We start from the raw sequence: 24909 nt of genomic DNA on the forward strand, positions 1-24909 counted from the left end.
AAAAAAAAAAAAAAAAAAAAAAAAATGAAAGTGTTTGTCCATAAAAAGACTTGTACATAAGTGTTCATAAAGTTTTTATTAATAATAGTTATAAACTGGAAACAACCCAAATGTCTATCAAGAGATGATGGCACACACACAAAAACTGTTATATTCATACAATGGAAAACCACTCAGGAATAAAAATAAATGAGCTATTGATACAGGCAAAAACGTGGATGAAACACACAAAAAAAGATTACGCTGAGTGAAAACACCCAGACCAAAAAAAAAAGCACACACTGTATAATTTCATTTATATAAAATTTGTAAAAAGGAAAACCAACCTATATTGACAGAAAGCAGAGAAATGGTTGCCTGAGGATAGAGGTAAGGGGAGAGAGGGAGAGATTCCAAGGGAGGCATGAGGAAACTTTTAGGGATGAAGGATATGTTCACTATTATAATTGTGGTGATGGTTTCTTCAGTATATACATATGTCAAAGCTTTTAAAATTGTACACTTTATGTGCATTTTTAAAAAGATTTTATTTATTTATTTGACAGAGATCAAAAGTGGGCAGAGAGGCAAGCAGAGTGCGAGAGGGGGAAGCAGGCTCCCCGCCGAGCAGAGAGCCCAATGCAGGGCTCGATCCCAGGACCCTGAGATCATGACCTGAGCCGAAGGCAGAGGCTTAACCCACTGAGCCACCCAGGTGCCCCCTTTATGTGCATTTTATTGCATACTGATTATACCTCATAAAGCTAATTGAAAAATGAAGAATAAGGAAACACAACACTAAATATCCCGTGCATTGAAAAAGAAGTCATAACAGAAATTTAACAATCCTTGAAACTGAGTGGTAATAAAAATGTAAGATGTAAAAAGGTGAGGTGCAGGAAAAGTAGTATTTTATGGAAATATGACAGACTTAAATGATTGTATTAGTAAGGAAGAAGGTAAGCAGGAGCTACGTATCTAACTCAAGAAATTAGGAAAGAACAAAATAAATCCAATGAATGAAGAAGGGAGAAAATAAAGATAAATGCAGAATTAATGTAATGCAAAGCAAACACACATTAGAAAAAGACTGAAAAACTATAACTCTGTTTATATATATATATATTTTTTTTTTTTTTAAAGATTTATTTATTCATTTGAGAGATAAAGAGAGAGCATGAGTAGGAAGGGAAGAGGGAGAAGGGCAAAGAACCTCAAGCAGATCCCACATTGAGTGTGGAGCCTAATGTGGGGCTCCATCTCATGACCCTGACATCATGACCTGAGCCAAAACCAAGAGGCAGACACTTAACCAACTATGCCACCTGAGTGGTGCCCCAAAAACTGTTCTTAGAAGACGAATAAAAGTGACAAATTTCTGGCAAAACTTACCAAGGAGAAAGATATGCTGCAAACAATATCAGGAATGGAAAAAGTTCATAACTAAAAATACAACAGAGATCAAAAAATAAGAGAACATTACAAACAACTTTATGGAAATATATTTGAAAACTTTGGTACAATGTACAAATTCCTTAAAAAATATAACTCACCAAAACAGAGTAAAAAAGAAACAGAAGGCCTGAATTGTCCATGACCATAAAAAAAAAAGAAAAAAAAGAGTCAACTGTTTAAAAATTCTCTCCTTTTCATCCCTGAAAACTCAAGGCAAATTATAACAAATTTTCAAGGAACAGATCATACAAGGAATAGATATATTCAAACTCATACAAATTCATCCGGCAAAGAGTAAAAGAAAGAACATTCCCCTTCTAATTATTTGAGGCTGGTATATCACTAACTGTCAAACTCATACCTGGACATTATAAGACAATCACAAGCCAAACACCATTGAACATAAATGCAAAAACTCTAAAAATATTATTAACAGTGCAAATCCTGCAGCCTATAGAGAAGACAGTAAACCATTATCAAGTAAGGTTTATACCAGGAGTAATTCAGGATTAGGAAAACCGTTAATGAAATTCACTACATTAATAGTTTGAAGGAGAAAGGCTATCTCATCAACTCAGTACATACAGAGAAAAGCAGCATGTAACATTCAGTATCCATTCATGATTTTAAAACCCCCAAAACAAAAATTGGTTACCAAACTTTTTTAACCTGGTAGAGTATAGCTACCAAATGGCTACAGCTAACCATGTTTTAAATGGTGAAACATTGGAAACATTTTCTTTAAAATCAAACACAAGATAAGAATGCCATTGCCACTGCTTATATTCAATGCTGTACTTGAGGTTCTAGTCAGAGCAATAAAATAAGGAAAAAAAAGGGGGGGTGTCTGTGTGACTCAGTCCATTAAGGGTCTACCTTCAGCTCAGGTCATGATCTAAGGGTCCCTGGATTAAGGCCCATGTTAGGCTCCCTGCTCAGTGGGAAGCCTGCTTCTCCCTCTCCCTCTGCCTTTCCTGCCAGCTCATGCTCTCTTTATTACTCTCTCTCTCTCAAATAAATAAAATATTGAAGAAAAAGGATTGGACAGGAAAAAAAGTTATGGTTTGCATAAAATGGCCATCTATACATAAAAAGCAAAACAAACATAAAGACAAAGATTCACATGCAAATATCAATTGCATTTCTGTACACTATCAAGTTAGAAAATATAACAAAAGATATAATTTGCAATTGCAACAAAATATAAATATAAATATAAATATAAATAAGCTATCCATACACCTGAGAGGCTCATTCTCTCTTCAGATCCTTCCTCAAATTCCACCTTCAATTTGGCCTCCTGTGATCACTTTACTTAAAAATTACATTTGCCTAATCCCCAAATTCCTGACCAGTTTTATTTTTCTCCAGTTTTTCCACATATCACATTCTGACATACTTAGAATTATTGTTGTTGCCAATCTCCCCTGTGTCTTCTCCCTCCAGGAGAACAGATATTTTTGTCTGCTTTATTTACTCTAGTATTCTTAGAGCCTAGAGCAGTGTCTTGTACATAGTAGATGCTCAATACATATTTATTTAATGAGTAAAATTAAATGAAAAAAAGTTAAGTGCATGTGGCCTTTATTGAGAAAATTATAAACTTTACTGAAAGCATTAGAGAAGATATACATAAGTAAAGAGATAAACCATATTCATGGAAAGGAAGACTCAGTAGCATAAAGATGTGAATTCTTTTCCAAAATAATGCATAAGTTAACTGTAATATTAATCAAAGCCCCCAAAAAGATGTGTGTGTGTGTGTGTGTGTGTGTAATTTTATAAGTGGAGTCTAAAACTTATATGGAAACACAAAAGATAAAAAAAATGCAATACTCTCAAGAACAAGAGAGGATAGGAGACTTGCCCTATACACTTGTCTATATCATTATTATAAAGCTATTGGGATGCCTGGGTGGCTTAGTGGGTTAAAGCCTCTCCCTTCGGCTCAGGTCATGATCCCAGGGTCCTGGGATGGAGCCCTGCATCGGGCTCTCTGCTCACCGGGGGGCCTGCTTCCTCCTCTCTCTCTACCTGCCTCTCTGCCTACTTGTGATCTCTGTCAAATAAATAGATGAAATCTTTGAGAAAAATAAAAGCTATAGTGATTATAAAAAGGTGATTTTGGCACAGGGATTATCAAATAAATCAAAGGAACATAAGAAATAGTCTAGAACCAGACCCACAAGTAGAAGGAAATCTGATTTAGAATAAATATAGTACTTACAGTTCAGTAGGAATGTGTGAGCTACTTAATAAATGATACTACAATAATTAGTGATTCATGAGTAAAAATAATTACATTGATTCCTTAATTTATACCATGCCCCAGAATTAGTTCCACATGGATTATAAACCTAAATGTAAAATGAAAAACTATAAAACCTTTAGAAGAAAATATAGAAGAATATGTTAATGACTCAGAATAGGGAAAGATTTCTTAAATAAATCTTAAATAAAGCACAGAGTAAAAACCACGAGGGAAATACTGGTAAGTTCAACTACACTGTGATACTTGAAATATACTTTCCTGACCAAGGATCAGTACCTAGGATTTATGAAGATCCATTTAAATCAGTATAAATCCTCCAAACAATTCAAAAAGAAAAATGGGCAAAAGACTAGCATATGCTTAGGGGCGCCTGGGTGGCTCAGTGGGTTAAAGCCTCTGCTTTTGGCTCACGTCATGATCCCAGGGTCCTGGGATCAAGACCCACATCGGGCTCTCTGCTCAGTGGAGAGCCTGCTTCCTCCTCTCTCTCTCTGCCTGACTCTCTGCCTACTTGTGAACTCTGTCAAATAAATAAATAAAATCTTAAAAAAAAAAAAAAGACTAGCATATACTTAGTAGGAGAAGTAAGGCAAATACTAACAAACAAAAAAAGATGCTCAACCTACATTAATAATCAAGAAAATGCAAATTAAGGTGCCCACAAAAGTCCCTGTGTGGCCACTAGACTGTCAAACATTAAGAAGTTCGACATTAGGAAGGGCTGGTGAGGAGGTGGAGCCACAGGAACTTAGTCACTCTAGGTGGGAGCATTGCTCAGGACAACCATCTTGGAAATGGTCTGACATGGACTCCTAACATTAATCATGGGCACACCTTATGACCTGGCAGTTCCAGTGTTAGGTTGTACCTAATACTTGTACCTGTTCAAATCATGAGAGACAGACAAGAATGTTCAGGGAAGTTTTGCTTATAATAGCAAAAACAAAGTACAACCAACTATAAATATAGCAACACAGAAAAATCTTAAAAATATAATGCTGAATTGAAAAAGAACATTTTAGAAGACTACTACAACACAATATCCTTTTTATAAAGTTAAAAACAAGCACGACCAGACATAGTGTTTACAATATGTCGTAATATTTTTTAGAGTTGTGTGTGAACACAGAGCTCAATTTACTTATTACCTTTAGGAGAGGAGTAGGCAGTGGTATGAGATGGTGAAGGAATATAGAGAACTTCAGTAATACTTTTAATGTTCTAATTTTAAGTTTGTTGGTCAGTCTACAGGTGTATAATAATTATTAATGCTTCTCAGTTTCCATTTTATTGTATTTTTCTTTTGTATGTATGATATGAGACACAACAACTTATATATTTTTTCAAATGGACCAAATATTTAAGTGTAAACAATTAAACCATAAAAGAACCAGAAGAAACCACGGGATAAAGTTCTAAAAATGATTTTGGTGTGAGAGAGGGCTTTCTAAATATGACAAAAATCAAGAGTACTTAAAAGATTGAGAGGTTGGGCAAGTTTCACTCTAAGAAAAGTTACAAGATAACAATCAACTAGAAAAAAAAATCTTTACAACTCATGTAAAGGGCGAATTTCCTTAATACATACTTCTACAAATCAGTAACAAAAGCCAGTGCTTCACAGAAAAAGAAGCAAAGGACACGACAAAAGAGTTCCAAGAAAAGAAAAAACAAATAGAATTTAGGTACCTAAAAGCATGCTCAACCTTACAGTAAAAGAAATGAAATTCACCAGGATACCACAGTTCACTTCGATGATGGAAAAAGACAAAAAAGTATGGCGACCACTGCTTGTTGCAGTCATTTCTCAACCCCAAGGTCACTTGCCTTCACTCTGAAGATTTTCCTGCTGCATCACTATATATACTCTTGAACAATGATCCTGTCATAATTCGTGGGGATTTCAGTATGAACATAGAGAATTCTTCCAAAACATTGTCCTCTGTATTCCGCAAGCATCTTTCCTCCACTGACCTCGTATCTACCTTCCCTTGGCTACATCTTACTGATGCAATCTCCCCGAATAAGTCTACCTACAGACAACCCATGGTCTAACCATCCATCTTCTATCCTCCAGCTCAACCCCTTTCTGGTACCACAACTTCAAAAATTGTTTGGCCCCATCAGAACCTAATTCCATTCATCCGGCCTTATCTTCAATCTCCCATATCCTTCTCCCTATCCCTTAAATTTCTTGTTCCATTTTTGCAAACATCATTTGCACATGCTTTTTACTCTCCTGCCCTCTCATGTCTCCTTGTACTCACCTGGCAAACCCTGAACTCTGCATACACACAACCACTCACCTGTCCTGCACCTGTACTCCCACTGCTCAGCATGGCTGAAGAAATTTCTCACTTCAAATTCATGACACCAAACCTCAGGCAGGCCCTTACTGCTGCTTGGCAATCACACAACATTTCCATGGTCCACTAAGTCTCCTGGACACCTGTTTTTGGCCCTAGTGTCTCCTTCACCACTTCCATGCTCAACTACTGACCTGGCTTCCCATTTCACTGAGAAAACAAAGCAATCAGGAAATGGCATCTGCAAGCTCCCACACTGGGTGTCCTGATTTGTCCCCTTTCTGGGCCCAGGCTCCCTGACTTCCTTGTTCTGTCCGTAGGTAGCTGTCTACACTCCCAGCTAAACCAGTCCTCCACTGGTGCATGGATCCCATGCTCTTTGCTGGCTACGGGACATGGCTCCAGCAGTTTTCCTCTCCTGCATCATCATTCCCCTCTTTCCCACTGGTTTTTCTCATCAGCATATGAAGAAGTTGTAATTTGGGGGGGGGAGGCTTACACTGTGCTCTTGTCCCCATCTTATTTCTCTGATCCCTTTAGAGCAAAACTCTCAAGAGTTCCTCTGTTCGTTGCCTCCAGTCTCTCTTCTGTTCTCAGACAGCCTCCTACCAGACTTCTGCCCCTCCACTCTACTGAAATAGCTATTGTTGAGGTCACCATTGTCCCCCTCATTGCTAAATGTGATGGTCAAATTAGTCTTTTTATCATCTCCATGAGAACCATTTGTTGAAGTTGGCTGTTTCCCCCTTTTTGGAATAGTTTGTTACCTGGACTTCTAGAACACTCCAATCCTCTGATTCCCCTTTTGCCTCCCTGGCCACTCTTTCTTGTTCTCCTTCACTGGCTCCACATCTCCATGGCCTCTAAACACTGAACAGCCCAGGACTCAGTTCTTGGACCTCATCTGTTTTCATTCAGCATTCATTCCCTTGATGATTTCATTCATTCAGATTTAGATCTGCAGCCTGAACCTTTCCTTAGAGATCTGTACTTATGTTTTCACCTGCTTTTAATCCCCCGCACCCCGGATGTTTGCTAAGCATCTCAACACCAAACTCCTGATCTTCCTTGCTACCAAACCTGCTTGTTCTGAAATCTCTTTCTCCTCAGTAAATAGGAACTCTGTCCTTCTAGGTTGATCAGGTTGGACATCTGGGATATCTCTGACTCCCCCTCCTTCTCTGTCACTTTGTCTCTCCTTCCATAACAAATCTTGTCAGTTCTGTCCACAAAATACATTCAATCACCTCCTGCCACTACCTCCCAACACCCCCTCTTTAACAGCCTCTACTTTCTCTCACCTGAATAACTGTGCTGGCTTCCTAATTCACCTCTCTGCTTCCATCCTTGCCTCCTACAGGTCACCGGCATCACACGAGCTAGAGTGATCTTGCTAAAATATAAATCAGGTCATTTCATTCTTCTCAAACACCCCTGACACCCCTGGCTTCCATGCCACTCAGAATAAAAGCCAAACTCCCTATAATGGTCTATATGCAACTTACATGGCCCTGTCTGCATGTCTTGCCTTCCTCTGACCCTTCTGTTGGTTTCCTGACACCATCTCCTCCTACAGTGCCCTTCACGCCAGTCACCTGAGCTTTCTTACTGTTCTTAAACACATCAGGTCCGCTCCAGCCAAGAATATTCCTCTCCTGGGTTCAAACATGGCTCACTCCCTTCCTTCCTTCAGGTCTTGGCTCAAATGTCATCTTTTTAGGGAAGCTCTCTGTAAACATTCTAAAATCACACCCCCCCCCCTTCCTGGGCACTTCAGATCCTTCCTGATGCTTGCCTTTTCTCCTTAGCTGTTACCACCATCTAACAGAATCTACGTTTCATTCATTCCATTCAGGTCCATCTCCCCTACTAGATTGTTAAGCCCATAAACACAAGCCTTTTGTCTTGGTTTTGGTCACTGTTTAATCCATAGAATATAGAAGAGACCCTGGCATGGGGTGAATATTTAAAAAAAATTTTGTTGAAAGAATAACATATCTAATTGCCCAGAGTGTGGACAACAGGCATTCTCAAAACTGCTGGTACCAATACCAACTGGTGTAATTTCCACAGAGGGCAAACTGACAGTAACTATTAAAATTACAAACGCACATCTTCTCTGACCCAGCAATTCTGCTGCTATAATATCCTTCTTATGAACGCACCTACGTGCAAAGTGACACAGGGACAAAGTAAGTCACTGCAGTATATTTGATCTCCGAAAAGGAACAAAAACGGCCAAAGCATCCAGCAATGGCAGACGATTGAAAGAAATTATAGTTCATCCATACGGTGGAATATTTTGCAGTACCAAAAAAGAGGAAAAAGACTTCCTGTGTCCTGATATAACCTCCCAGATAGGCATGTTTCTTAGAGAAAGGAAAGGTGCTGAAAGGTACATTTTGGACGCCAGCATTTTTAGAAACATAAAAGGAAAGGTACGAAAAGAATATGTATCTGTATTTTCTTGTCTATGAGCAGACAATGTCAAGAAAGATGGCTAAGAAACTGCTAACAAAGGCTGCTTATCTGGAGGGCAATGGATGGATGAGATGCCAAGGTGGCGGCCTTTTTGCTTTAAACTCTTTTAAACTTGAATTTCTGCTCCTGTGAATGTGCTCTCTATTAGAAGGAGAATAAGGCAGGGTTTATGTTCCGATATGGCCTGATCTCTAAGACATATTGTTACAAATTTTTAAAAAAACGTAACGGTACAAAAGTCCCTGGTACATAAGGGTGGGGTCCTCTTTTGTACCTTTTGAATTTTGTACCTTACCTATGCATTTGCTCTTCAAAAAGAAAAAATAATTTTAAAGAAGTCATGGTGGGAGAATGCATTTTACACCCGTCACCTTGACAGTCCTGTGACTGAAATGCGCCAAGTATGTCCCCACTTTTCAGCGGAAGGAAACGGAAGTGCAGAGAAGTCAAGGCAAGCAGCGAGAGGTGGAGGTGGACCTGGGACTAGAGCCGGGCTTCCCCTGCCTTTCCCATGCCAGCCTGTCCGTCCTCCCAGCCGCTCTCTGGCGTCTGGTTCATCTCCTTCCCGCCCCGCCCTCACCCCAGGCCCTGGCCCTCCGGCTTTCTTCCCCAGGGAGCAGAACTCCTAAGCCCAGCCCCAGGAAGTCTACCACCAGCGGGCTTTCTGTAGAGGCCAGAGGTAGCAGCTTCCTCGTGTCTGGTAGTTTCTCTCTGCTTACAGCCACCAACGGGGGGGGGGGGGGGGGGGGGGCGACGCGTGTGCCCCCGTGCTCTGCAGCTGAAACCAGCCCGCCCTGGTCTTCCGGGGGCCTCCTTCCCAGCACCTACCTGTCAATAATGACCGGGTCAGAAGGCGTCTCATTCCGATTGCCACAGCTCTTCCGGTCACAGCACCGGCTGGAGGAAGAGGAGCGAGAAGGTGTGTCTGTGTGCGCATGCGTGTGCGCAAGCGTGCACACGTGCTTCCGGTTGGAGGTGCTGCGTCCTGTCTCTGAGTGTGGAATCCCTTTCTGGGGGCCTCACTTTCAGGAGCCTTCGGGAGAAGGGTCCTTCACCGGGACCTGGAGAGCCAGGTTGGCCAGGAGACCCTTGTCCCAAAGGCATGCTACTCCTGGAGGATTCAGTAAAGGCAGGCTGCAGGCCCCCCTCCAGGGTCTTTCTCACATAGCAAAGGGCTCGGATTTTAGCATGCAGCTCAGGAATTACCAGAAAGTGAACCCACCCATGTAACCAGCATCCAGTCGAAGAAAGACCGCGCACAATCAGTGCCACAGAAGCCTCCCCACACCCCTTCCTTGTCACTACTCTTCCCCAGGGCAGCCAGGGTCCCAACCAGATTTTTGAACACTGTTCTCTTTTCCATTCAGAAGGAACTGCTTTTCAGGACCCGGTGTGAGGGGCATCTCCTAGGGAGACCTTATCTAGAAATGCCAAGTTCTGGGGGTAATGGGGAAGGGGAGCCAAGAGCTGTGTCCGCCCCACCCCCACCTCCCCTAAGGAGCACCCTGAGGCTCACCCAGGAGGCAGCAAAGTTTCCTCTCTCTAGCTTCTAAGCTAATCCGGGAGGCCCAGCCCTGCCCCCCTCCTCAGCAAGCCTCCCCTGAGCTTTATTAGTTAAGCTTTCCAGTGGTGGCAGGAGGCCTGTCTTACAAAAACACTTGGAGAAGCCACATAAACAGGCCAGGCTAATGGGGCCTCAAGGATCCTCTCTTCAGCCAGCACTGTGCTCAAGGGCCTCCCTCCTCCCGCATCGCCTCCTCCCATCTGGCTTCCCGAGGGAGCTTCGAGGAGCCGGGCTGTGTCGGCAGTGGTCAGGGCAGGGCCCGGTGGGGCCCAGAGACAAAGGTGCAAGTGTCCCAAACCTTCTCACCTGCACATGATCTCATGGGTGAGCAGCACGCGGCACATTTCGGGGTTCTTGTCTTGCCCCTCATAGATGATTGCCTGGGGGAGAGGAGGAATGCACAGGCTCAAGAGGAAGGAGGTTGTTCTCAAATCCAAGTGCAGGGGAGAGATGGGCCCTACTCCCAGGGAAGATCCTGCACTCCAACTTGCTCTGGGGCACCCAAGAAGGCAGAGCAGGAGCTGGGACCGGGCTCCCCAAACCAGGAACCCCAACGGGGGCTGTGGTGGGCAAGGGTGGCATGAGGTGGGTCTATAGATTCTGTTTGTCCACAGGCAGCTTTTTTCAGAGCCAGCTCTGTTTGGGGCTGGGGAGGTCCCTAGTCCACAAGGTTGGGCTGTTGGTGGGGTAGACACACTCCTATCTCCACTGTTCCCATGGCCCTAGGTGATCTCTGTCTCCTGTTCGCAAGCACTGTTCCTCTGGGTTCTCCCCACCAGTCTCACTCCCCATCCCAGGCCAGCATGTCTCCCTTGTGCTATTGGATCAGCCTTCCCACCAGCTCCCTGGTCTCTACTCTGCCCCGCAGCAGAGTAGGGAGCTCCCTAAACTGTAGCTCCAGCTTCCCACTTTATGTCCCCCTGTGCCTCCAGGCCATTCCTCATTGGTGGGGTCCCTCCCTCTCTCCAGACCTCCTCCCACCCGTTCCACACTTATCCCCACACAGTCCCACTGGCCGCTGCCTCATTGCCTCCCAGACCATAGTGGCCACAGGCTTTCTAGAAAGAAACAATTTCTTCCCCTGCCCTGAGATTGGGTGGAAGCTGCTAGAAGACTGTTGGAAAGCCCGTCTCCACCTTGCATTCCAGGCCACTAATGGGCCCATTTGTGACCCAGCCCTGCTCCTTACCGGCACACACAACTTCCCTGAAAAGCCCTGACACTTGGGGCCCTGTCTTGGGCAGGATCCATCAGGATTTACTCAGGTTTCAATTTCCCCAAGCTCCTTATGCTGGCCTCTCAGCCTCCTGTGACCTTCTAGACCAGCAAGTGCTAAATGTCTGCAGTAGAAATTCTGGGGCCTCACCCAGTCCCCCTTTAGTGGACCAGGGCACCATCCCCCAGCTGTGGTTAGTGGAGGCTGGTGAGGGCTTTCTCTTGAGAACTGCTCTCAGCAGATAGGAGTTGCCTAGCTTGGAAATGTCTCCCCATGGGAGTGGTTCCCAGACAACCACTGACTGATACAGCGTACAGAATCCTGGCCTCCTTGCCTCAAGGGGGCGTGACTCTGTTTCCATTCCTTCTCTAGAGATCCCTGGGGATCAGGCTGAGACTAGACTCCAGCTGGAACCACATCCTTGCTGAGCCCTGCTCAGCCTTTTCTGGCCTGCTTCCCTCCCTTGCCTTCTCCTGAAAGGTTCACTCCTGCTTCTCAATAAATCACACACACCTGCATGCCCATCTGGCTTGGCCTTCTAGGGGAGGTCACCTAAGACAGGGCCCCTGTACAAACATTGTCTTTTTACAGATCGGAGGGCGAGGCCACACAGCCTCCTGCCACAGGAGCTGGACCAGTGGGGATGAGGAGCAAGGAGGAGGTGGGACCAGGGGTGAGGGTGCTCACTCAGATGGGGTCCAAGAGGGGGGCAAGAGGGGCCTGAACATCCCCTGGACTGGCTCACCTGCTTGGACATGGAGTCAATGAGGCGCACATAGAGATCCTGCTCCGTCCGAAGTCCTAAGGGTGGGGAGGTGGAGAGGGCTTGCTGTGGCCTCTAGTGATTGAACCTCACTCAACACCCTCCCCACCAGGAGCCACAGGAAGGAGTGAGCCTTACTCACCATTGTTATACACCAGCCGGAGGCGATAGTGGATCCCATTGTTGGTCTTTTCAGCCCCAGGTTCCTGCCGCGCCAAGATGGAGATGCTCAGCTTTCCCCTGGCTCCTCCAGTCTCCCGTCAGCACCTCCTGCCTAATCCCACCCTTCCTCCCTCCCTTCCATCCTTCCCGCCCCCCCCCCACTTCACCCCTCCACCATGGTCCATCCGTCTACCCTATGGGAGGGGGTTCCCTGAACCCACCCCCTTCCTCCCCCCTGCTCTGGTGCCATGAGCCCACGAGCCTCTCACTCGGTCCTTTTCCACGAAATCGATGAAGGCCGTGCGCTCCACCTCCACAGGCTGCCCCTGCCGGTCATACATGGCCAGCACGAAGTGGAAGAAGTTGGATTTCCTGAGGTTGGAGGGTGGCTGCTTCTCAAAATGTGCGCGCGCCAGGCCCACGCCACTGTGAGGAGGAAAGGGGCTGCCAAACCACCGGGCACACTCCGGAGGGGGGGGGGTTGGGGGACGGGGAGAAAGACCTCAGCACCTCCACCAGGTTGTGGGGGAGGCTGGTCAGGGTGCCGTCCTGCCGCGGCAAGAGTCTAGACCAGAAATCAGGTGGGCTGGGGCCCTTCCATCCTTGCCCGGGATATCAATTCCAGACACGGCTCCCCAGACTGACGTCACCCTTGCCTGCTCCCTTGGGAGCAAGGGGCAGAGCGGGCAGCCGCGGAGACACCCCTGCCAGGCCCCCTCCCAGGCTTTTTCCTGGGCCCCATATTTTGAAAGGCTGATCTATCTCTAAAATCAAAGGTATGGACCGCCCATCTAACTGACCAGAGGCTCCTGTGACTGCCCTTTAGAGCATCAAGGGGCAGCTAGGAGGTTCTGGACCAAATGTCTCACATGGTACCCCAGCCCACGACTGTGTTTGTGAGACTATGGCATCACCTGGGAGATGATGGTGATGTCCCTCAGGCTCTCAGAGACATTAAACTGGCTCAGGGCCATTGCTCTGCCCAGCCCGGACCCCGGGCTATGTTTGAAGGCAGAGGGTGCACCCCTCAGGAGTACAAGGACCAGCCTTCACAGGGTGGGAAAGATATACGCTGGCTCCCTTGGGCAGGGGGACCCTTTGGTCTAGCCTCGCCAAGAGCTGTCTCCTGGCTCATCAGAAATGACTCCTAGAAGGGGTGTCCTGCTGACTCAGACAGTGGAGCATGGGACTTTTGATCTCGGGGTTGTGGGTTTGAGCCCCATGTTGGGTATAGCGATTACCTAAAAATAAAATCTTAGGAAAAAAAAAAAAAAAGGAAAGAAAAAGAAAAGATTCCTACAAGCCAGGGCCAGGCAAGAGCAGGAGGAGAAAAACAAAGGCCCCATTCCCCAAATACTTCCTCAGCCCCAGCCATGTACCAAGTCCCGGACCCATGGCACTGAGTGGGGCTAGAATTAAATGCCTGGAAGGGAGGGAAGACAGATACAGAAGGCTAGGACACAATACAAACAAACAAACAACAACAAAAACAAACAAACAAAACAACTCTAGAAGCAAAGGAAGAAAAAAGTGAATTCTTTCTGTGAGAAATGAGGTTCAGAAGCCTTTGTGGAGATGGTAGCTTTCCCCCTGGTACTTGAGGAATGAATGGGAGCTCAACAGAACAGGGAAAGGAGCAGAACAAAGAGCATGAGGAATGGCTGTACGCGTGAAGGTTGGTGTGGCTGGACCACGGATTCTAGAAAGTTAAGTGAAGAGAAGAAGAAGTTGCATTGGAAGTGCCAAGTCTGGAGAGACACAAAAACCAGGCTCTGAGTTTAGACTGTCTCCTCTGGGCCAAGGTCTTGAAAAGATGGTTCCTCAGGTTTCTCATGGCTTTAGACCCTCCCTCTACAAAAGGCAACTATGGGGGCGCCTGGGTGGCTCAGTGGGTTAAGCCGCTGCCTTCGGCTCTGGTCATGGTCCCAGGGTCCTGGGATTGAGCCCCACATCGGGCTCTCTGCTCAGCAGGGAGCCTGCTTCCCTCTCTCTCTCTCTCTGCCTGCCTCTCCATCTACTTGTGATTTCTCTCTGTCAAATAAATAAATAAAATCTTTTTAAAAAAAAATTAAAAAAAAAAAAGGCAACTATGGCCACCACCGTTGCTGAGAAATGAGGCTTCACAGCATGTGCAAGTGTGTGTAGGGGGCCCTGGGACACCCTCCAAGAGTAGACCCTCCATGGCTTCACTCAGGTTGGTTCTCCTCATGTGTGGTAGCCAAGATGGCAACCCATGAGCCCCACTTCCTGGTATTTCTGCTGTTGTGTAGTCCCCACCCAGACTGTATCAGGGTTGGTCTGTGCGGCCAATAGAATGTGGCACAAGTGATGGCAGATGATTCCAAGGTTAGGTCATAAAAGACATGGTGGCTTCTGCCTTGTTCTATTGGATCAGCCCCCGGGGGCAAAGCTGGCTGCCATGTTGTGAGGACACTCCAGCAGCCCTGTGGAGGGTCTATGTGGAGAAGAACCAAGCTCTCCTGCCCACAGCCAACACTTAGCTTGCCAGCTGTATGAATGAGCTACCTTGGAAGAAGATCAGCCCCAGTGACACCTTCAAATGACTGCAGCCTCAGGAGAAGCACGAGCTGCTCCCTCACTTCTGACTCTGAGAAACTATGTGAGGCAAGGGGTGTTTGTTGTTTGATATGGCTGAATTTTTAGCTTTTTTTTTCTTTTTTTTTTTGCACCAATTTTGCTGAGGGATAAGTCTTGAGCAATACAATGAAGGGCCACCAGAAGGTTCTGAGGCCCAGCAGGGCTTAGAAGATGCTACCCATGGGGAAGGTGCAGTGGGGTGGGGAAGCGAGAAGCCCCTGCAGGGATGCAGAGGAGAGCATGAGGATGGCACGGCTGCCTTGAACCATTCAGACCAGGGTCCCATCAGGGTCACACCATTGTGGAAACATCCGCCATATGCATCACTCCTTAATGCTGTTCTTATAATTTTAAATCAACTTACTCTCATTCTGCTTCATGCAAAAACCATAATGACTGGGCTATCCTGGCTTGAGACGCTTGTGTTTTTACTCGTACATCTTACAGTAAATACAGAAATATTCAAAGAACAATTGTACCACCTCCTTAAGCCTGGTTGGGAGCCTTGCTGGTCCTGGTGAAATGCTGATTTCAGGATTGGGTTGATGGGTCTTGCCGGTCTCTGATCAAGAGGAGTTGGAGGAGACCACGGTCACCTTCTCTTTCCCCTACTAAAGGTTCTTTCTACAGGTGCCCCTTTCTCCCTCCAGCTTCGCACCTCCTCTGCCCTCTCCTCCCCTCCCCCTTAGGCCAAGAAGTCCTTTCAAGTCCAAGCCTTGACCCTCCAGCTTCCCTTTTGCCAAGAGGCAGGGAAGCCGGAAGAGCTTTGATCACAGCAGGTCCCTGATTACTGCTGATGAATATGCTAATGAGGCAGCAATCCTGACTCCTCCTTCTGGCCCCAGGACCAGTTTGGGGGGAGTGGGGAGAGAAGCTCGATTGGTCAGGTTCCAGGACCACCTGAGGGGAGAAAAGGCGGAAGGGGGTGGGCTCATGGAGCCCTCCCAGATCTCCCACTCTGCCCTTTATTCCGTCAGCTAGACCAGGAGAGGTGCCTGGAAGGCTCTCAGATGGCAGAGCTGGAGGGTACAGAGACAGGGGCCTTCACAGGGGAGGGGTCGATGCGGAGCAACAACCCAATCCCCTACACCACTCTATATACCGTTCCTTCACAGACATCCCCGGACTTCCAGGCCAAGAGTAAATTAGTGATGCTGGCAGGAGTTCCCTCTCTCATCCATCCCTCTTGGCAAATATCAGTCTGTCCTGGGTCCTGGCTGCCTGCCAGCTCCTGCCAGGCTTCTAAGGACCAGACCTGGGGAGTCTGGCCCAGGTCCCAAGTTGAACTCCCTCCACAGGGCTGCCCTCCATGCAAGAGGGGATTCCTGGGGGGAGAGGTCAGGAAACCCAGGGAGAGGATAGAGGGCAGGTACCACTGCCTGCTGCCTGCTGCCTGGGGCCTGTGGACCAGTATCCAGTGCTGCTGGTCCAGGGATGGGGAGAGGGCTGCATTGTCTCACGTGCCGGTCCCACCCCAAAGCCGGAGGGTCCGGGTGGGGGTGGGGGGCTCATTCCGCTTCTTCTAAGGCAGCCCAGCATTGGCATCATCCTGTCTTCCCCACCTTGCTGAATGGGTCTCAGGCACCCTCATCCTCTGGGGCTCATACCCACTGAGGCAAAACAACGGGACAGGTGGCTAGCTTCCAGCTTACAGACAGGGTTACCATCAAGATCAAGGACAGAACAATATGAGTATTACAGCTCCAGCTTCCCCCCACCAAACCACAAGACCAGGAGAGGACCGCAGAGTGGGCAAGACCCAGGGCACACCGAGGGCTGCTGGTCTGTGACTGTCTCCAGTCTCCCCTGTTCATACTCCTGCTGGACCAGTGAGAGAAGCTCAAGGTGAAATAGAAAAAAGTTGTGCTTTGGAAAGTCATTATCGTATTTCCTGTGAACAAGAGACGGACAATGACAGAAGGATCAGGACCTCAGCAAGAACGTGGGGGTAGCTCTGGACTATCCCTTCCTTGTCCTGGTTCCCCCGTGCGCCTCCACCCCCACCGTGCAATAGGGGACCAATCTGCACGCCTAGATACAAGGTCAAGGCCCAGAGGGAGAGGGTTGGGGAGGGGAGAGACTTCAGCTCCTCTCCCCCTTGGGAAGAGCTGATGCTCTTGTAATGAGAAAACAAACCAGGATTAAAGAACAGAAAGAAAGAGAGAGAGAGATACGCGCAGACAGCTCAGAAAATGGACACAGGGGATGCCCAGAGGTCAGAGAGCCCCTGCTGGGTGCAGACGTGTGGGAGGCGGGAGGTGTGGCTGCTCTCACTAGCTTAGAGACAGAGAGACGTGGATGAAGGCCGGTGTCTCTGATTCTGCAGTCTCCCACGGGCCGGGCCGTAGGGAGCAAGTGCAAGGATGTCTATGGATAAAGAATCCCTTATCTAAAAGGATAAAGGGAAGCAGGAGTAGAATCCCTGAAGTCTGGAGGCGCAAGGGTTCAAATGCAAACAGTTTAAGTGGGAAGTGATTCCAGCAAACACAGGGCTGGAATTGGGGAATGAGAAAGAGGAGAGGCACTCCGTAAAAGGGTGCCGCAAGTCACCGCTGTGGGCCACTGCAGCTTCTCAGTCCTGCTGGGAGCTCTGGAAACAGTCTAGAATAGAGCTTTGGAGGAGGGAACTGGGGTAGTTATCCACCAACTTCAGTTAGTCATTGGTGGAAGGCGGAGTGGCAGGGGGAGGTCCTGGGCAGTCATTTCTCAGGTACACCTGGCTCTGTGTGCAAGTGGGCAGAGCAGGCTCCGGCAGCCTAAGGAAGTCTCCAGAGCCAGGTGCTGGCAGCAGAAGCAGACCTTTCACCAAGGTGGCAGGGTACCAACCACCAGCCATCCAGAGGCCTGCAGTGTGTTAGAAGCTGGTAAGACTACAGCCCAAGGGACTGACTAAAAAATTGGCAGACAGGTATAAGAACAGCTTCCCCAGGTATATGAGTTGCTGGGGCCTATAATTCAGAGACATCTCGTTCCCTTAGCATCACTAGAGCACGAAGCATGCCACACAGACGCCTTTCTCAGATAAAGCCAGCTGAATGGCGAGAACCGCCACATTCATCACTTTTGTGAGGCTCCAAAATGAATTACACATCTCTTGGCTTTCTTTAAAAGATCGTTTTCAACAAAATGCTCAAAACAGTTTCCTATCCACTCTGGAGTGTGCCAAGGGCGGGGCATTTGCTCTTGTACTAAAGAACCCAGACACAGGAGGGGGCAGCGCTCGTTTTCATATTTCTACCGTGGCCCGCTCACCCGCGTTCCCATCTTCTGTTCTGGAATGGCCCGTGAGTTAAAAGGTGACAGTGGCAGGTGAGCATCGGTGTGCGCTGCTACTTTATGGTCTGAGGACACGTGCTTTGTAGCAAGTGTGGGTGTGCACGGGCTTCTGGAGTACGGTGCTGGGAATCCAGGTTAAAGTTGACAACAAGGACAAACCTGTCCTTCCCGGCTAGGGCCGTCAGGTGGCCTGTGTCTGGGGGATATGGGTGGGGACATGCTGGGGGCTGCAGGGTTGTCTGGCTGCTATTGCAGGGGTCCCAGTGGTCCCTGGAGACACTCCTTCCCAGGGCGGGGCAGGACCCAGCAGAGCAGCTGCTGGACCCTGCCCCAGGGTTCTAGTATGGAGAGCACTGCGCCACTCAACTGTGTCCTCACGAGGTCACTTGGGGCTCCTTACATGCCTGACTATATGCTTATAAAAAATACAAGTAATTTAAAACAAGCATCCCAAGTCCCTCAGAGGACCAGTGGCCCAGGCTGGAGTTTTGCCTCCCCCCAAAGGCATCCTTGGACCTTCTCCCTTCCCATTAGCCCCTCACTGACCTAACTCTTGCCTGCCTTGATAGCCCAAGTTTCTGAGCAGTGCCTTGACTTGGACCTGATCTGCCTGGGAATCTGGAATGCTAGGGAAATGGGGACAAGCCCTAAGGTCATCTGCAGTGGGGGGAGGCTCCCCCAAGAGGTAGAAGGAACAAAAAGCCTATGTCTCCTGCATCTCATCCCTTGTCTCACCTTTCTCTAAAATTTCTGCTACTAATTGCAGCCCTATCCCAGCCCACTACATAGGTCTCTTTTATCTCTGTGTCCGCTATTCCTCCAAGTGTCCCACTGGCCCTGCTCCCTGCAGGCCTCCCCTGGGCTCCTGGGACGGCTGGGAGCCATCAAACTGGGTCTGGCCTTCCTGGCCCCAGCCAAGATCCGTTGGCTTAACCCTGCCCAGCCCGACAGGCCCAGACCCTAGCTGTGCTACAGACCAGAAAGATAAAAGCAGCAGCCCACTGGGGCACACTCACATTGACCATGTGGTCAGGGAGAGGAACTGGAGGCTCTGAATCTGTGTCTGGAGGGGTCTGCGGGAGACGAGGCTTTGGGCTGCTTCATATTCCCTACTTCCGCTGCTGGGCAGTGGGTAGGCTCACCTGCCACAGGAAGTTATCTCAGCCACCCAGGCCCACCCAGTGGGGTGGGGAGAGGGAAAGGATCTCAGCCAGCTCTTCTTCTTGCTCTGCATTCCACCTAAAGCTTGCCCACTCTGCTTCTCTCTGCCCACCCCCTCGCCACCCACCCACAGGCCCGCCTGCCAGGTCCCAGGCTGAGGAGCGGCTATTAATTATTAAAGCAAACAAAAGCATTTCTTAGCAGGGAGGCTAGCGGGCAGCTGCTTACAGGAAAGGCAGCCCAGCTGGCTTTCTCAGGGCCTGCCTGTGTGCTGGGACCTGCTAGAGGGGGAAGGCGGGTTGGGGTCCTGCAGGAGTCTCCCTGGGCCGGGAATCCCATCAGGAGAGGAGAGTTGCTTCTGGGCTGAGCACCCCAGCAAGAGGAACACGGGCTGGGGCTGGCATGGGGTCCTTGTTTAGAGCTCCCCCCTGGGAAGATCCTGCCAGCCCTCAGGCGCCAGACTTCCCTTCCCTCCCCTCTTGCCTCCAGGGCAAGGGCATGGAGCCCCTCTCTTCCCCTACTCTTCTTTTGCTCAGAACTTCCCTTCCTGTTGGCAGAGCCTCCTTCACTGATCTTGGCAGGTTTGGGGCCGTCTCCTCCACCTCAACCTTCTGTAAAACTTGGCGTCATAAAGCTGGAAAGCAGTCGCCACCCAGTAGCTGGTTCCTAGAGTCAGGTAGATGCTGGAGACCACCAGCATAGGGAGGGGAGCCCAACAGAAAGGAATCTGGGAACTTTTTAACACGCACTCCTATTTCCTTCAGCAGATACTTGTTGCCCCCCTCTCTGCTGATTGCTCCAGCCTGTCCTGGTGCTGGGGACACAAGGACGAATAAGCCCTCATCCTTGCCCTAAAGAAAGGCACGGGCTGGTGGGGCACTGCTGATTCTGGGCTGTGGCCAGGATCTTTAGGCAGCGCTGAGAACTGTTCCTGAGGTCCAGGTGGGAGGGCACACATACAGAAGGTGCTGGGGTGCAGTGGGTCCCCAAGACTGTAAGACTTTATTCAGTGGGTAGGTGGGTGCTGGGGCCAAAAAGAGGCATTGTTAGATGCCAAGTGTTGTGCCAACGGCTAGAAGGGAGTTTGGGATTAGACAGTGGTAAGCCCTGAGTGCTGAATACTCGGGAGGAAGCAGGGGTGACTGAAGTTTTTAATCAGAGAAGGACATGATCAGAGAAGAGTTCTTCAAAAATATTGCTCTGGTCCCCCTGGGACATGGCAGATGGTTTTGGGGGAGAGGTGAGAGCCTGGGGCTGGGGTAGGGGGATAGCAGGCTGCAGCGGTAAACAGGGATAGATTAACCTTCAAGCCGGGGAGGAAACAGGTGAAGGACAGGGGTGAGCCATTGTTAAAAAGTTCACCTCAGACATGAAGAAACATCTAGGAGCCTTGACCATCAGGGGGCTGTGGGGCAAGGCATCAAAGATGACTGTCAGATACCAAGCAGGCTTGGGGAAGAGCTCTCCTGGGCAAATTTCCCAAAGGTGACAGGGACAGAAGTCAGGTAGAGGTTGGATGGAGACAGAGGTAGGGATGGGGAAAGGAATATTTGTTGCTGCTGTTGCAGGATGGAAAGACCTGAGCCGAGGAGGACGGGCTGGACTGCCGGGGGATCAAGACACTAATGGGAGAGACAATGGACCACTTCGGGAAGAATGAGGAGAAAGGATTAGCCTGCTCTTCACTGGAAGGAGGTGGTCCAGAGTCAACCAAAGGGGCCGGGGGTGTGTTCCCAATCTGTGTTCTGAGGCAGAGAAGTCTCTTGACTTGCAAATAAGAAGCCCAGGCCTGAAGAAATGCCCCTCTTCCAACGGGAGGGCTTCTGAGTCCCAGCGATGTGGTCCCCAGGACTCAGATGGGACAACTCAATGCCACTCAAGAACCCCCTCCTCCACGTGCAGACAACATTGCTGATGGTCAGATCCTCTGGGAAAAGGCCCCATCCCCACACTTCTGAACCCATACAGGCTACAAGAGCACCACCTCCTTCTTATCTGCTCCTCCCTCATCAAACCTGCTGGCTTGACACAGGGACAGAGGGTCCAGTCAGAGAGAAACAGGAACCCTAAGCCTCAGGGGTCCCCCTGGAACTCTTCACCCACTCTTACAAGGTGCTCTCACAACAGCTGGTGGTGGACAAAATGACGGAGCCTTCATTAAGGAAGAGACCATCTCAAATTAAATATAAAAACAGAACCAACAGAAAATCTGGCAGGATACAGAATTGTTTGCACAGCCCAGTAAAAAACCCACGTGAATGGGAAAAAGGATGGGAAGGAAATACACTAAAGTGTTGACAGTAGTTGTATCAGAAAGGTAGAATTTTGTTTCTTGCTTACCAATTTTTCTGGAATATACTTATATGAGTAAAACTATGTAAATTAATTCATAGCAAGCCCCTCTCCTCTTGAAGAGATGAGCTCCAGGAAGAGCCCCCCCCCAGCACTCCCTGCTGACAGTCAGCAAAGGACAGGAGTGCAGAAACAGGTTTGGCTGGCGCAGGGAACAAGATGTGTGTCTGTTAAGGCCTGAGGTTGGACTTGGACTAGAAGCCGCCACTGAGGAACAGGCCCAGGGACGGGAATGTTGGGCCCATATGCCCAGGTGATCCTCCTGCAGAATCCCTTCAGGCTCCTGCTCCAGCAGCGGCTCAGACCTCGGGGAAGCCCAGTTTCCAGGTCCCCAGGGGTCTGCAGAGTCTGCAGCGCCTTAGTCTTAACCACTGAGAACTCCAGTAGGATATCTGACTCCCCCCGCCCCCAATACCCGTGCCCCATGACCGCTCACAAGTAGGGGCACAAAAAAGTCCATGGTCAGGTGCTGTGGGGGCAGGCCAACAAACCATTTAAACTTCCTCTCCAACCCAGGAGTCCATTCCCTATCCAGGCCCTCTGCCCAGACTCCTGCAAGGCTTTGGCATAGATGCTGGGCTCCCAGGGACCCTCTGCCTCCTCCAGGGCCCGCCAGGAAACCACTTTGAGGAGAGGCGGGGCCTGAGCGCCGGGCCTGAGCCCCAATCATTCCAGCCAAAGCGACTGTCCAGCTCGCCTGTTCCCCACTCTTCAGCCCCCAGCCTCTTCTCTGGCTCCACACGCACCCCTCCTTCAACTCTGAGGGGCGTGGGAAAGCAGAAAGGGGGCTGGGTTTTGTGCCTTTCCTGGCAGAGAGCCTCGAATTGGACCAGGAGAGGCACTGGGACTGCCCATGAAGGAGGGGTTGCCTGTTACTTGACGGCCGGTGGCTGTGGGTCATGGCTCAGGGACTGCGGGCAGCGGGGACACCTTTTACTCTAGAGTCATGGACCGCCGGGCCCCTGAGCGACAGTTAGAAATCAGAAATCAGAGCTGGGACAGGGCAGAGGCGGTAGAAGCCCCGCCCCGGCCCGCCCCAGAGCCTCAGGAGGAAGCAGAGGCGCTCGGGGCAGGGTGGGCGGGAGAGCTTGCAGCGACTGTCCAGAGTTAGGGTTCCCCCACCCCTCGCCCCAGCAGCTCAGCAGGCTGAGCGAAGGCGGTGCGGAGTCGTCCAACCCGAGCGCGCCGGGTCGCGTCCGTGCGCTTACCTCTGCGCCGCGGTGCTGGCGTCCAGGATGCCCGCGCCCTGCATCCAGGAGCGCACCGAGCCCAAGCCGGCGGGCAACAGCGGCTCCTCCTTCAGGTTCAGCCCGCCGCGGGGCAGAGTGTCCTGCGCGGGGAACATAAGGGCGCGCGGTCGGTGGGCGCCCCCGCCGCCGGGAATGCGGTCCCGCCGAGGCTGCGGACGTCTCGGCTCAACCAGACCCGACGGCAGCGGGCGCCTCCAGGAGCGCAGCGCAGCGCCGGGTCCCCGCGTCTCAGTGCGCGCTCGCCTCCCGGGCGCTCCCTCGGAGAAAGCGGGTCCGCGAGCGCCGGCGCTGTCCCCTCCCCTCCCGGGGCGCGGGGCGGGGAGATGGAGGGATTCCCCCGCGGCCTGAGCGCCGGCGGGCGGACTGCGAGCGGGGCGGGGAGGGCGGGAGCGGAGCCGGCACCCGGTCCGCACGGAGGCGCCCCAGAGGCGCGCTCTGGCGGCTGCCCAGGGCCGCGGTCGTCGGAGGGGGGGCCCGAGCGCCCCAGGAGCTGCCTCCGGCGAGGCGGGGGCGCGGGGCTGCCCGCCCTTTCCCCCTCGCCCCCCCCCCAACCTCCCGCCCGCCCGCGGCGCCGGCGCGGGGCGCTGATTACCATCCGGGAGGCGGAGGCTGCGGGCGCGGAGCTCCGCGGCGGCGGCGACAGCGGCGGCAGCGGCGGCAGGAGCAGCAGCAGCCGCGCGTCCCGGGGAAAGGCAGGGGCAGCGCCGGGCCAGCAGACGCCGCCGCCGGCGGAGCCCCGCGTGCCCCGGCGCCCCGGCCCTGCCGCAGCCCCGGGCGGCAGCACCTGGAGCAGCAGCAGCAGCAACCCGGCCGACTCCCCCCGGGGCCCGGTTCCCGCGCCGCCCCGCCGCGGCCGCCGCCGGCCGCCGCTCCCCGGGGCCTGGCCGCGGGCCCGGGCCATCCCGCCGCCGCCGCCGCCGCCGCCCCCGGGGGAGCGGGAGTCGAAGGGAGGGAGCGCGGGCGGGAGGAGGGATGGCGGGAGCGGGCGGGCCCAGGGGACTGGGGGCCGGGGGAGGCGGGGGCGGGGCGGCGCGGCCGGCCGAGGGGCGGCCGGGGACGTGACATCATCGGGGGAGGAGCGGCGGGGCCCGGGCCGCCGCGGCGGGGCGGATCCTGGCGAGTCGGTCGCTGGGGCTGGGGGCTGCGGCCTGACCGAGGCCGCGGGGTGGAGCTGGAGGGACCCTCGGGCTCTGGGAGGCCCGAGCAGGGGGCAGCCAGGGCTGCGCAGCGAGGGAGCCGCGCCAAAGCCGGAGGAACGCGACACGCCGCGCTCAGAAACCTCCGCCGCCTCCGGGTCGCGGTGGGACAGTGCTCGGGCTTCTGGCCTCACCTTGCTCTCCCAAGTACCCGCCGGATTCCCCACGCTGACACCCTGTGCCTGCACTTGCTGCTCATGTTGACGCCTCCAAGCTTTTACTCTTGATGTTCTTTGCTTGCCCTTACTGTCCTCCTTGCATTTCCCCTGGCGAACCTGACCTCGCCTTAACCTCAGCCTAGGACTCAAAGCTCCCTCTTTCGGAGCCTGGGCCCCAGACCGCTGAGCGGCCTTCCTCAGCCCCTTCCCCCGGTTGCCTAAACCCAAAGCATTTTCGTTTCTAGCCTGTACCTTTCTGAAACCTCTTGATTTCTGATTGCAAGTTAGACACTTAGGGCTCAGAGTTAGGACTGGGAGCCCAACGCACCTCCTCTTTCTCCCCAGCACCCTCCTTCGCAGATTTGCAGATTTCATTCCTTTTTTTTTTTTTTTTTTTTAAGTTTCTGGCACAGAAATAATCTCACCTTTGTTCCTAGGGCAGAGCCCCTAGGTGTGTGCCCCTCACCTCACATTCTGGCTTGATGTGTCCAGGCCAAGCTTTGAAAAAGCCAGAATGAGTCCAGTATTTTCCTGCAGAACAGCACAGGGGTGGCCGGCCATGCCTGTCGCTTGCTCTCTCAGATAACCCTGGAATAACACTTTCTTGCCCAAGCTGACTCCTATCCTCTGTTGGAGGGTCTCCAAGTGTGCAGTTGGTGGTCCACCCCGACCTAGATAGGGAGCCCTGGGGGCACTGCCACGCCTCCTATCCTCCCAGAG

General features: G+C 50.9%; 1 protein-coding gene across 5 annotated transcripts in view; it reads right to left on the reverse strand.

The window, feature by feature from the left end:
* Positions 1–23736, reverse strand: part of EBF4 (EBF family member 4) — a 57652-nt gene extending 33916 nt beyond the window's left edge. For 4 of the 5 annotated variants that reach the window (XR_009401540.1, XM_059386486.1, XM_059386485.1 and 1 more), the window contains exons 1-6: positions 22794–22930; positions 12468–12624; positions 12179–12242; positions 12019–12074; positions 10364–10437; positions 9322–9390 (exon numbers count right to left, since the gene is read on the reverse strand). Coding sequence is in view for 4 of the 5 variants with exons in the window: in XM_059386486.1 (XP_059242469.1) it covers positions 9322–9390; positions 10364–10437; positions 12019–12074; positions 12179–12242; positions 12468–12624; positions 22794–22930 (557 nt within the window). In the remaining variant the exon portion in view is untranslated. Of the gene's footprint in view, positions 1–9321; positions 9391–10363; positions 10438–12018; positions 12075–12178; positions 12243–12467; positions 12625–22793; positions 22931–23427 lie in introns of those variants that run through there. The other variant, XM_059386484.1, reaches the window with a different exon arrangement.
* Positions 23737–24909: the final 1173 nt, after the last annotated feature.

This window comes from Mustela nigripes, unplaced genomic scaffold, assembly GCF_022355385.1.
Source record: "Mustela nigripes isolate SB6536 unplaced genomic scaffold, MUSNIG.SB6536 HiC_scaffold_75, whole genome shotgun sequence".
NCBI classification, from domain to species: domain Eukaryota; kingdom Metazoa; phylum Chordata; class Mammalia; order Carnivora; family Mustelidae; genus Mustela; species Mustela nigripes.